This window comes from Gossypium arboreum, chromosome 6, assembly GCF_025698485.1.
Source record: "Gossypium arboreum isolate Shixiya-1 chromosome 6, ASM2569848v2, whole genome shotgun sequence".
In the NCBI taxonomy this organism is placed as follows: Eukaryota; Viridiplantae; Streptophyta; class Magnoliopsida; order Malvales; family Malvaceae; genus Gossypium; species Gossypium arboreum.
This window is the reverse complement of record NC_069075.1, coordinates 143,106,316-143,119,926: the sequence shown is the minus strand read 5'-3', so window position 1 is coordinate 143,119,926 and position 13,611 is coordinate 143,106,316. Positions and strand designations below refer to the sequence as shown.

Sequence of the window (13,611 nt, the reverse complement as noted above, 5' to 3'; positions counted from 1 at the left end):
ATTATAAAAATAAAATATGGCTGTGATTGAAATAATAAAGTCAAGGGAGTGAATGTTATGGTGTTTTGGGTTCAAATTTTACATAAAAATATAAAAAAAAAAGACAAAAATACTTTCAAAATAATATTTTTTACTTTGATAATTTCACTATTAAGTTGGGATCTAATTGATGGGTAACACAAATTCAATGAAACTCTTAATATATGGTATAAATGTTTTGAATTTATGGACCAATTTAAAATTTGAACAAAAGTTTCAGAACGTTTGAAGTAATTAACCATAAAATTCCATAACGATCACTTGACCCATTAATCGGCCATAAATCTCCTTTCTTTTTTCTTTTTTTTTCCCCTTTTTGAACCTTATCCTATTCACAATATTACCATTTCTTCTAAGGATATAATAGGAAATCCACTTGTCTATCCATTGTAAATCCTAGAAGGACATGAGCCGTTGATTTTCTTTCTTTGTTTGTTTTTTTTAATCAAACGGTGATTAGTAAAAAATAAAGCGAAAAAAAAAGGAAAATTCCTTTTTCTCACGTTAAATTTCGCAATTTAAAAACCGGATTAAAAACCTAAAACAAATCCGGATGTAGGGGAATTTGAAAAGGAAACGTCACAAAAAAAAAGAGACTGTGTGATGTTATCTTCCTTTTTCATTTTTTGATTTTTTTCGCCCCAAAGTCTCGCTCATTCTTACCGACGCCGCCGACTGCCGCCGACATCGTAACCACTGTTCGCCGGCGATCTTCTCAGTATTTAACTTTATTTACTCTATCGCTTCCGTGATTTGGATTTGACTCTCATTTCTGATTTTTAGTAGAGCTCTCTCTGCTTTTTGTTAGCTTCGTCTTATTGAAAATCATCTCTAAAAGGTATTAATCTGTCCATCTTTTACCATTTTCCTTTTCTTTTAGTGATTGATTCAACAACCACTGCAATCAAGATTTCATTTGGCATTTACATTGTTGATAACGACATTTTCTTGGAATGATTTAGTTCTTTATCCGTTTTTATTCTCATTTTCTAGGTTTCATCTGTCTGATTTCTTCAATTTTATTATTTACTGAAGCTGATAATGTTCGCGTTTCTCTTTTGACAATTTCTTCGTTTTTCACTGTTTCTCGATGTCATGTTCAGTTGCGTATAGTGCATGATTTGTATCTTATTACGATTTGCTGAATTATTGTGGTTTTGAACTCGTAACATTGTGTTTCTCATTCTCCCTTGTTTGGTTGCTCAAAAAACAGAGGAAAAATGGATAGTGCAAGATGTTCTTTTGTTGTTCTGACTTTTAGTTATGAAAAATTTTTGCTCAACTAAGTTTAAGAGCGTTTTCGTAAGCACTTAAGAGGATCTTTATCCTTTAAGTCCTAAAATGGAGGTTAATATTTTAGATCCTTTTGGTATCTTTTTCCCCATTTTGAATTTATGGGACCAAGAAAAGTTCTAACTTAATTAGGCTTGTTTGACTAATTTTTGAAGCATATTTGGATGGAGAGACCTGAAATAATACCTCTTCTTTTGTAGTTCATTAAGGGAAGAAGTAAGAAGAGGGGAAACTTTAGGTGACAATTTCTCTTTTGAAGAGTTTTGGAGATTGGACTAAATACTACTAATTGAAAAATTACACTTCTTATTAGAAATCATTGCTCCACTAAAATAATTGCGATTACTGCTCTAGTTTAGTTGTTGTCCCTGAGCCTGATATTCTGCTCTAATTTGCATAATTGTTATTTACTTAGAGAGTCTTGTATACTTCTTGCTTAATTGACTATAGTCTGTAGACTGTTCTTGTTTTGTGGAGTTTACAATGCTGATTTTTTTTACTTATTTTAACTTCAGGAAGTAGACAAAATGATTGGATCCTTTCTCACCAGAGGGCTTGTGTACGTTTTAAACCTTACAACTGATTCCCTTCCTCATTTGAGTGTAATTTGTTCTTTTATTTGAATTTGATCTTTTTGGGATTTAAATATTTGGCAGGATGGTTTTTGGCTATGCGTACCCAGCCTACGAGTGTTACAAGACTGTTGAATTAAATAAGCCCGAGGTTGAGCAGCTGCGCTTTTGGTGCCAGTACTGGTAAGTCTTGAATTGCATGAATATTTTTTGGGGTTTAAGATTGTGCAAATATTATTTATTTTGCAACTTTTCTTTCATCTTCTCCTTTTTCTTGTTTCAGGATATTGGTGGCTGTTTTAACAGTTTGTGAGAGAATTGGTGATGCATTTATATCATGGTAGGGAATCATAAATTATAATGATGTTTGCATTTCTCTTTTTTCTTTTCTCACTGTTCTCCAATTTTGATTTTTGAAGGGTTCCAATGTACAGTGAAGCTAAATTGGCATTCTTTATATATCTGTGGTATCCTAAAACGAGGGTAGGTATATTTTACTTTTGAAGAAATAAGAACTTGTAATAGTCCATACACATGTTGATGTTTGTTTTAATTGATCCTCTGTTTTAATTTATTCCAGGGAACTACTTATGTGTATGACTCCTTCTTCAGACCATATGTTGCAAAGCATGAAAATGAAATCGACCGTAATTTGTTAGAACTAAGGACTAGAGCTGGAGATATGGCTGTTCTTTACTGGCAAAGAGCTGCAAGCTATGGTCAGACAAGAATTTTTGACATCCTGCAGTATGTTGCTTCACAGTCAACCCCCAGACCTCGCCCTGCTCAGGTAGTTATTTAACCAAAATCAATTGTAGTTGTGCTGCCATTACCTCGTTTTTGTGCATGTTAAGAACAAGCTCTTATTGGTGATACTTGAAATTGGTTGTCGTAAAAATGGTTTCAGTTTGGTGATACTTGAAGTTTATTTCTCTGTTCTCCATAACTTCAGAATCCTCAGGCTCAAGGTCCCAGGGCCCGTCAACCATCTGGCATGCCTAACCGTCAACCATCTAATAAAGCACAACCAGCACAACCGGAGGACGAAGAACCACCTTCTCCAACATCTAGCACATCTTCGACTCAACACCAAAAGGAAGTGGCTGAAGAGGTGGGACCTTTGAAGTTGCCTTCACAGGTGGGACCTTCAAAGGCGCCTTCACAGGTGTCTAAACCAGCTACCCCATCAGCATCCTCGAATAGCCAAAAAGCAGATACTGCATCGGAAAATACCAACCGGCCTGCAGAAAGCGATGCAGAAGCAACACAAATTGAATCAGTGCCACTTTCTGCAGGAAATGAAAGCACAAACCTTCCTCCAAAAGAGACCCTGATGGAAGAAAGCATTCGACTCACGCGTGGTAGGTTAAGGAAAACCCGATCCACAACCCGTTAAAAATAATGGTTTCATTTCCTCCCGCCCCTTTTATTTCACAGAATTAGCACTCCAATTAGTAGGTGTATAATGGCATTGAATCATTGTTGATGTTTGTGTAAAATTCTCTTCTAGTTTTGGTTCCATTCGTTGCTTTATTTTTTTTTTTATTTTTTCTAACATGGGATATAGCATACTCCTGAATATTTGGGATCCTTGGGGGACCAATTGAATCTACCCTCAAATTCGGTAACTTTTAGGGTAGACCATAAGTTGGTTCATAAGTAGGTTTCGGTTTAGTTGGTTCAATTAATTGCTAGATCGATTTATTTGGTTATTGGTTTAGTTAGAGGTTGGTTTATTCGGTTATGTTGGTCGATTATCAAATTAAATCGAATTGGCATTTATTAAGTTGATTTAATTAGAACGATTTGATCGGTTTGTGATAATTTAGTTAACCGTTTGCGTATCTCACTTTTTTTTGCTTTATACTTCTAGAAATTTTTAGTGGGGTGGAGTTGGTTAAAGAATGAAATTAAAAAAGGGGATTAGAATGAAATTAAGTGATCAAATAACGGTGTGATACTAGTCATTAGCAAATGGCATTCTACGCCTAACTTTTTTCTCTTTGGACACTTGGACCCGCAAAATATTGGTTCCGTTTTCTTTGGCGAATCTTGCCAGACCAAATCAAAGGACCATATCAGTCATTTTCTCCTCTTTTTTTTTTATGGAAAACATATTATATTATCAATTCATATATGGCACTATCTTTAAAAGAAAATGGATCAAATTATAACAACTTACCACATAACTAACTTAGAACTAATGTATTAAAAATTGACTGTGATAATAGAATTTAGAAAGACTATATGACACATGTTTAAATCCTCATATTTTAGATATGTTTTATGTTAGTTTTGAGTTTGCTAGAAAGATTTGATCAATATGATATTAATGCTTTGAGGACTCTGTTAGATTAGATTTTAAGTTATAATTTGAGGATGCTTGGTGCAATTAATTCTATTATACTGACCATGAAGTTTCACAATTTCTGATTTAATGCATCTACTTCAAATTGGCATAATTTGATCTGATCCAAATTGATGATAGTTGTTATTAAAATTATGATGAGAAATTTTTTTAAGGATGGGCATTTTTTTTTGTCGATTTTTTCGAATTAATTAACAATCTCTAATATCAATTAAACTGATTGATTGATTTAGAATTAACATGCTTAATAACAGATAATTCAATCAGTTTAGTTTGTCAACCAACTTACTTTTTTTTTGTTTATTATAAAAATATATTTTAATATAATATATATTAAATAATTCGTTGATCAATTTGATCGTGACCATAAACAATAAAACCACTTAACCAACACCGATTTAACCGAATGGATCAACTAAATCAATTATAATTGATTTCTGCTCACCATTTCAATTAATATACAAATTTATTATTAGTTGAATATGGTTGATCAGATGACCCTAACCATGTAATCAAATAATAATAAGAAAAAAATACAACTTATAATTTAACGACAACAACTAATGTTATAATGCATAAAACCATCATAATAAAATGACTAAAACCATAATTAAACCTAGTAATACAGTTTTTATTAGATGAAATATGGCTCGAAAATACTGTAAATTGATGTATGGAATGAGGACCAATCTCATTTGCTGATTCTTCACCAGATCCAGCTAACTCGTTTCCTTAAATAGCTTCTTCTTAACTAATCCCCCCTTTCTGTTTTTAACCATATTTCTCCCTCTTGGAAAACACATTCGCCTTTGTTTCTCTAGCAAACCCAATATTAACAATGTCGATATAGATCATTGATTTCATTTGCTTTTTGTGTGTGTGAAAATGGCGAAAGGAGTGGTGAAACAACGAAAGTCGAGAAGATGTTTATGGTGCATTGTGGCGATAGTAATATTGGGTGGGATAGCCGGAGGAATCTATTATGTAGTGAAGAAGAAAATCCTTGATAAAAACTCATCATCCACTTCTTCCCTTGAGGATAAGTATAGTGATGCTCTCAAAATCGCCATGCAATTCTTTGACGTCCAAAAATGTAATCTTCACTATGTCTTTCTTACTTTGTGTACTTACTTCGGATCAAATTTTCAATTTTAGGAGGTAGCACCTACACTTTTATTTGATGTTATGACGAGTTGAAATGGGTTACTTTAAGAAAAAAAAAATCAATGATATTTTAACCTAAATAGTTAGTTGTATTAATTATGTGAACTAATTATTGCTATTATACTCCATTCAAGGTCTAAATATTGAGATAGGTTAAAATTTTTTTATTAACTTACTATGTCCTAAAAGTGTATGTAAATACAATATTATCGCAAGTTTTCCAATGCTTTGATTCGATACCCTTTTGACATAAATATTATATGTTAAATTTATTGGTCCCTGATTATTGGTAAGCTAATGGATAATACGATATGATGGAGAAGGGATTGAAGTCTTAAATCCTAAATTTGAGCATGTATACACCTGTTAGGATAATTATCATCACCGGAACAAAACCTGAATGGGTTTGGGCCGGATCCTAATGAGCTCACAAGCTAAGCTTGCTCTCCTGCGAGGTTACACGTGCATAAAATTATATAAATACGTGTTGAGTCTAGAGTAAAATATGTGTATATGCATGAAGCCTATCTAGTATGTCATGTCAATGAACAATACCCATATCATATAAATATACAGATACCACTACTTGAGGAAGATAGAGAGAAACACTCAACAACACTGTTATTTTACCTATGGCTACAAATTGTAATGATATGATATTGTTCTAATTTTTTTTTGGCATCAAATATTGTTATTATATATTAATTTTGAGGTTTGGTTTGTTTGTTGATGGCAGCCGGTAAGCTAGTGGATGATAAGATACCGTGGCGAGGAAATTCAGGGCTTAAGGATGGTAGTCAAGCAAAGTTGGATCTTTCCATGGGGATGTATGATGCTGGTGACAACGTTAAATTTGGTTTCCCAATGGCATTTACTGCCACTGTATTATCATGGGCTATCCTCGAATATGGTGAGCACATGGAGCATATTAATCAAAGGGAACCTGCTGAAAATTCTCTCGCGTGGATCACTGATTTCCTTCTAAATGCTCATCCTTCTCAAAATGTGCTCTACATCCAGGTCATCATTCTCTTTTTATCTCTATCTATCATGTAAAATTACCATGGAAGTTTTTGTATTAAAACTTAGATTATATTTTATTATTTCTACTTAAAAATAAATAAATTAATCATTATATATAAGATCAAAGAGCAAATTAATTATTCTGTTAAAAAAATTATTTATTTTTACAGTTAAAACCTAGACTTTATACATTAGCATGAGATATATGTAGCATGCCATATGTAATTGTCTGGTTACTGTCAGTAAAGCCTATTTTTAGCAGTGGAAATAAATAAAAAAAATTTAATAGAAACGACCAGTTTGTTTTTTGATCTAAGGTACAGATATTAATTTGTCTATTTTTTGAGTAAAAGGGGAAAATACAATCGGAATCCTAATATATAAGCCTCCATAGTACTTTTACCTATTTATCCTTTTTATGATAAATATTAGTAGTCATCCTACTATTTGTAAATTTTTTTTTTGGTCACTCACCTATGTGAAGTTACAAACTAACCGTTCAACTATTTAATTTTTTCTTTTTTAGTCAACAGCTTGCTAACAATGGCAACTTTTAACATTGGCATAATAGTAACTTTAACCATACACAATTATACATTATGTCAATTTAGTCTTGATTCTAGAAAATTCAACCCTCAACATTTACAAATTGTGTAATTTGATTTTTTTTTTGTACAGTTTTGCTTTTCTTTGTGATTTCATTTAAAAAACTAAAAAAAAATTATCAGCTAATTTAATTGAAAATATACAAAAAGGAAAGGAAACACCCAAAGAAAAACAACACTGAAAAAAAAAATTACACAATGTGTAAATATTGAGGGTTTAATATTTTTTAGAATTAAGACTAAATTGACATAACTTATAAATGTTAATGGTTAAAGTTGCTATTATGTCAATTTAAAAGCTACCACCCTTAGTCAACTGATGATAAAAAAGACAATTGAATAGTCGAGTGAACATTTTGTAACATGATATAATTGGGTGATCACAAAGAAATTTACTAATAGTTAGATTACTATTAGCATTTTTTTTCCACTTTTGGATTTAATGTATACATATACATGAGTTAGATTTCTATTAGCGTAGTGTATTTTTGTTTTTTACTTTTGGATTTTTGTTTTTTACTTTTGGATTTAATGTATACATATACATGACTGGTTACACCATTGAGGCAGGTGGGTGACCCTAAAGAAGATCACAAGTGTTGGGAAAAGCCTGAGAAAATGACAACGAAGAGGCCTCTCAAACTGGTGAACTCAAGTAAACCAGGGTCAGATGTCGCGGCTGAAACAGCTGCGGCTCTGGCTTCGGCATCTCTTGTGTTTAAGAAAACAGATTCGACGTATTCGAGCACCCTTCTTAAGCATGCCAAGCAACTTTTCACTTTTGCAGACAAGTACAAAGGGTCTTACACTAAGAGTCACCCTGAAGTTGCAACATATTATAATTCAACAGGATATGGAGATGAACTCTTGTGGGCTGCAAGTTGGCTTTACCATGCAACAGGTGACACAACATATCTTCGATATGTAACTGAGGAAAATGCTGATAAATATGCCAAAGTGGATGGTCCAACATGGTTTAGCTGGGATAATAAACTTGCTGGAGCCCAGGTGAGGTTCTCTAGTCAACCTTCGTGTTATAAACATAGAGCTAGTTTAGCATTATTGTTGTAGTCGAAGCGTGGTTTTGATAAACACATGCATTAGACAAAATGCCCATGTTCTCAATATTTATGCACAACATATAGTGAGTGTTTGAGAAAAAAAAAAAAGTAGCATTATTGATGCAAAGAGCCTGGAGGACGAATGGAAGGTGGTGGATGTAAGACGGGTTTCACCCGAGCGGACGGAGTGCTGTCTGGTTTGGGTGTTAGGTGTTCTTGTGCAATGGTTGAGGGAGGTTAGAAAGGTGTCGATTGTCCCTACCTCTCGTAAGGCGATATGGGTTTATATAAAAACATATCTATGGTACACATAACAACTTTTGATTGGTTCACTTGTTTCTGTAAAACACCTAGAAAAATAAACGATATGATGTTGTAAGGTATGCAGGTGATAGGAGATGATTGTCCCATCAATTTGAATGGAAAACGCAGCCGAAAAGAGAATAAGAGTCCTTGGACCCTCTAGATGAATGGATTAATTGCTATTTTAGTATCTTCTAATCGTAAATAGTTCAATTTAATTCTTTTTAACTTGTTTTAAATAAAAAATTATAATTATTGCCCCTTTCAAAGTTAAAAAGTACAATTGAAGTCATTTTAATACAAAATTTTTAGCTTTGGCCCTCCAATTTTTTAGTTTTATCTCAACCCCATCACACAATTCTTAGCTTCGCCTCTGCTGATAGTGCAGCTTCGCGTTCCCTAAGTCCTGACGTTCATTGTCCACCTATCGTAAGATAACTGGCCTCTTTGTTCAGATTTGATATCTTGGCTTGCATATGCTTCACTTTCATTTTCATTATAAACCACAAAAACTATTGATCTGTTCTTGTTTTTTGCTAATTATGCTACATTCATGCAGGTTTTACTTTCCAGGTTAAGCTTTTTTGGTGACAAAGGTGCCAAAGGGAATTCTGGAATTGATGATTATAAGAAATCTGCTGACGAACTAATGTGTGCTCTTCTACCAGATTCCCCTTCTGCCACAGCTAGCAGAACAAAAAGTAATGTCTTTATTCAAAGCTAAATTGTCTTAAGACCCTTATTATCATTACTTCATTTGCAATAATATTGATGCAGGTGGTCTTATATGGATCACTAAATGGGATTCTCTACAACATCCTGTTGGGTCTGCATTTTTAGCTGTTCTTTACAGTGATTACATGCGTGCATCAGACAATGAAATACTAAGTTGTGGTGATGATTCATTTGAACCATCTGATCTTAGAAAGTTTGCACAATCACAGGTATGCCATTCATGTTGTATGATAAATATGTGCATAAAACGAAACATTCTCTACTATGATTTAAATCTTAAATGCATAATGATAAATTTAGTTTTCAATGTTTACATTTTTTTATCAATTTGACTGAATTAAGCCATTAACATTTTAAAAAGAATCGAATTTGACCATCAATCATTTAAAAAAAATTGAGTTGTTGTATTTAAAACAGAAATACTGACTAAAATGTTATTTTTTTTTAAGATGATAGCTTGCATGACAATTCATTTGTATTCCATGGTATTTTTTTTAATTTTTATATTTTTAAATTATTTTTCAATGTTATATATAAGACAAATTGTGTCATATCATCATTAAGTACATATGGGCTGCCATGCAGATTGCCAAACTAACATCGTTAAAAAATTAAAGTTTTAGTCATTATTTTTATTTTTAAAAAAAGAGATTTGACTTTCTTTTGAAAGATTAATAATCAAATTTAGCTTGAAAAATAAAAAATCAGGGTCAAATTAATAAAAGATATAAATGTTGAGGATAAATTTATCATTATGCTAATTTTAAATTAATTTTCAAACTTTTAAATGTTCTAATTAAACCCTCAAAGTATCAATATCATATTAAACAAGTCTCCTTTATCAATTTAGCGTCAACTTAAAGATTAAATGCTAGCTTAAATTTGATTTTAAGTATATATACATACATATATATAAATACATGGATCAAATTTTAAACATATGTTTACTTATTGCATGTATAGTTTTGATTAGATTTAATGGTTTTGTAACCAGGGGCCTAAGGCAAAAGAGGGTAGATTTGCCGATTAACCCCTTCAAATTTTATGAAATTACATATTAACATAATGATAAAATTTTATGATTCATCTCTCACTCTTTCCTAAATCAATTTTCTGATTTGGTCCCTGTTTGTAATAACACTTTTTGGTGCAGGCTGATTATGTGTTGGGTGATAACCCCATGGACATAAGCTACCTAGTGGGGTATGGTGATAAATACCCAGAATTTGTACATCACAGAGGAGCTTCGATCCCAGTTGATGCAACCACTGGTTGCACTGAAGGGTTCAAATGGCTTAGTTCAAAGAAACCTAACCCTAATGTAGCAATGGGAGCTCTTGTAGGGGGACCTTTCAAAAATGAATCATTCATTGATTCTAGGAACAACTCAATGCAAACAGAACCAACCACATATAACAGTGCTGTCCTTGTTGGTCTCCTTTCAAGTTTGGTCAATACATCTTCCCCGGTTAAATCCTTAAAATGAAAATTAGCCATAGTTAGTAACATATGTTACACTTGTGTTCCTTTTACTATATGCAGTTGTACCCATACTTTGTTTTTCCTTCAAAGTGTAGTTTTATATTACAGTTTTTGTTCTAATTGCTTTGGTTTTTTTTTTTTTTTTTGGGATTTGTATGTAGTTTTATTGCCCAACTTGAACTAATATTAGGCCTATAAAAAAGGGGTATTGGATGCTGACCCAATCTCCTGGTCATCAAGTCTTTAATGTACAATTGAGGATGGAAAATTGCATTAAAGAAGACCTGGATTGATGTTATTGCCTTTTGGGTACAATTAGAGGTGAAAATAGAAAATTGTTTAGGAGTTGGAGATGAATGATAAAATTTTGGGAGTCAAATTTGTAATTTTAGGTAAAAGTATCATGGAGATCCTTGTATCAAGTGTCAAATTGTATTTTGTCCTCTCTACTAAATGAGCAAATTATTCCCTGTACATTAGATTAAAGAGCAATTTTGTCATTTTTGTTAAAAATTTCATTCATTTCTACTGTTAAAACTAAAATGACTGGCAAAATAACCAAAGAGACATAAGGACATGTAGAGTGTCACGTGTACCTCATGTTGACGTATAGGAACCAATTTTTAACAGAAAAACTAATTTACTATTTGAACTAACATACAAAGATTAATTTGCTTTTTTTTTAGTAGAGGGAGCAAAATATATTTTGACTATTAATATAAATACCTCTATGATATTTTTACCGTAATTTTATCATTATATTAACTTGTAATTTTATAAATTTTGGAAGATTAAAGTATAAATTTTAAAATTTGAGAACCAAGTCCATTTACCCATGGCTTGTCTACACCCTTAGGTCTAGTACCTACAACACTTTTGTTGCATCGTGGGATACTGTCCATAAGGGGCCTTCCACCATGCTACCACATGGAATAGAGCCCTTAATTGGACAAGTTAGGTTTGTGTTAAGTTATTTTGTGTTTAAGTTTTTTATGTTTGTCATTTATATTTTTCGAGTTAGATTATTTTAATTTTTTTTCATTTAAGTTTGATATTTAAGTCATTTTTTTTAAATTTAATTTAAATAAATTTAAGTTATTAATATTTTGTAGTGAAATCGAATTATATTAAATTTAAATTCAAATTAATTAAGTTTTCGACCTTAGTTCAAAATTGATGTATCTAAAATGGAAAAGGTTATCAACCAATTGTTGAACTTTTCAAGAGGCTGTGGAATGTAAGAGGAGCTAGGGGATCGAGGCTCCTCAAATTTGAAAGTTTTCATAAAACCTCTAAAATTTTCAAAAAAATCCCATTAATCTTTTCAAGATTTTTAAATATTTTAATTAGATCCCTTATTTTTTTTTGAAATTCTCACTAAACCTTAATTTTAAAAAAAAATTGAAAAAAAATAATTATACCCCAAACTTATTAACAAGTTCCGTCACGGTTTCCAATAACCTTCATAAACATTTATTTCTCAAGTAACTATATGGCCTATTGGTTGGGGGAGGAGGGGGTTATAAATTTTGGTTATACAATCATAATCTTCATCTACAAAAATGTCAAATTTCGAGGTTTTTCCAACCCAGGACCCCCCAATGGAAAACAAATCATCAACACCAGCTGGCTTTGGACCCCCTTCCAATACAAAAATGTTGCTTCCATAAATAAGAAACAAGACATACAGTTGTGTAGTCCACCATCGTCCCAAAGCATGCCATTTATTGTTCCCTCCTCCTTACACACTACATGTGCTTCCCTTTCTCCGTTTTATGGTACTTCCGTAAGTCCGTCACAGTTTCGGTTTCAATTTTTTAGCTGTCAAAATGGGACCATTTCCCCTCTCTTTGTTTTCATTTCGATTTAATATTATCTTTTAGAAATAATGTTGTTCAAAAATCGATTCCAGTAGTTGATATGAATCATAAACTTGTTTGACAAATTTTCATTAGTGTATGTGTGTATATTTCTAGTGGAGCAATCAACTTTTTCATTTCTTTTAAGATTGTCTTTTGAAAATAAAATTGTTTAGAGATAGAACACGATACTTAATGTCAATACAAGCTCGATTCACAATCTAAGATTGTATTTTTCGAAAATTTTATGCCTTCAATTTTTATTTTTTTGGTTTCGTGTGGCTTTGTTAAATTGCCATAACATTTTTCATGAGTGAATATATATATATATATATATATATATATATATATATATATATATGGTTGAGAAGGTAACATTTTCATTTCATTTAATTAAAGATTGTTTTCAGAAATCAAAAACAATACTTAATATCAATACAAGTCTAGCTGACAACTTAGGATTGGGTTTTTCAAAATCTAACCAATACCAAGCTTGATTGACAATCTAATATTGGGTTTTTCAAAAAGTTTATTCCTTCAACTTCTTTTATTACATGTAGCTTTGCTAAATTGTCACAATATTTGAAATTTCCATCGGTGTATGTGTATATATATATATATATATATCTAGTCAAGCAGTCAACTTTATCATTTCATTTTAAGATTGTCTTTTTGAAATAAGATTATCTAGAGATCGAACCAATATTTAATGTTAATCATAAATTCAATTGACAATCTAAAATTAGATTTCTGAAAAAGTTTATGCCTTCAATTTTTTTTGTCTGACTTGTTAAATTGTCATCATATTTGAAACTTCGACCACTGTATATATATACATATATTTTTCTCCCTAAGCTACCACCATCTTTTCGTTACGTAAATATGGGCTATCTATGCATAGTTTGCTGGTCGATTGTGTTTTGTAAACTCAACCTAATTAGGATTATGTCTGTCGTGACCCCACCTAACCCGTTAGATCATATCTATAACTGTTCTATTTGGATATCAATCGATATTCATTTCGGTAAGTGCACAGCTTTGTGTGTGAAGTTATTAGTTTAAATTCGTGGAGGTGCACCAGAGGACCAAAGGAGAAATCAGAAATCT

The 13,611-nt window shown here is 32.0% G+C and overlaps 2 protein-coding genes across 2 annotated transcripts; both read left to right on the top strand.

The window, feature by feature from the left end:
* The first annotated feature begins 555 nt into the window (after nucleotides 1-555).
* LOC108457761 (putative HVA22-like protein g) lies at nucleotides 556-3,425 on the top strand. The gene is made up of 7 exons (XM_017756890.2): nucleotides 556-877; nucleotides 1,848-1,891; nucleotides 1,989-2,087; nucleotides 2,188-2,244; nucleotides 2,324-2,387; nucleotides 2,485-2,694; nucleotides 2,857-3,425. Exons 2-7 carry the CDS (start codon nucleotides 1,860-1,862, stop codon nucleotides 3,298-3,300), a joined length of 906 nt encoding a protein of 301 aa, XP_017612379.1. The 5' UTR covers nucleotides 556-877; nucleotides 1,848-1,859; the 3' UTR covers nucleotides 3,301-3,425.
* A 1,636-nt stretch (nucleotides 3,426-5,061) lies between these two features.
* LOC108459895 (endoglucanase 2) lies at nucleotides 5,062-10,656 on the top strand. The gene is made up of 6 exons (XM_017759297.2): nucleotides 5,062-5,365; nucleotides 6,173-6,456; nucleotides 7,635-8,072; nucleotides 8,988-9,129; nucleotides 9,206-9,372; nucleotides 10,317-10,656. The coding sequence occupies exons 1-6, from the start codon at nucleotides 5,158-5,160 to the stop codon at nucleotides 10,647-10,649; spliced, it is 1,572 nt and encodes a 523-aa protein (XP_017614786.1). The 5' UTR covers nucleotides 5,062-5,157; the 3' UTR covers nucleotides 10,650-10,656.
* The last annotated feature ends 2,955 nt before the right edge of the window (nucleotides 10,657-13,611 follow it).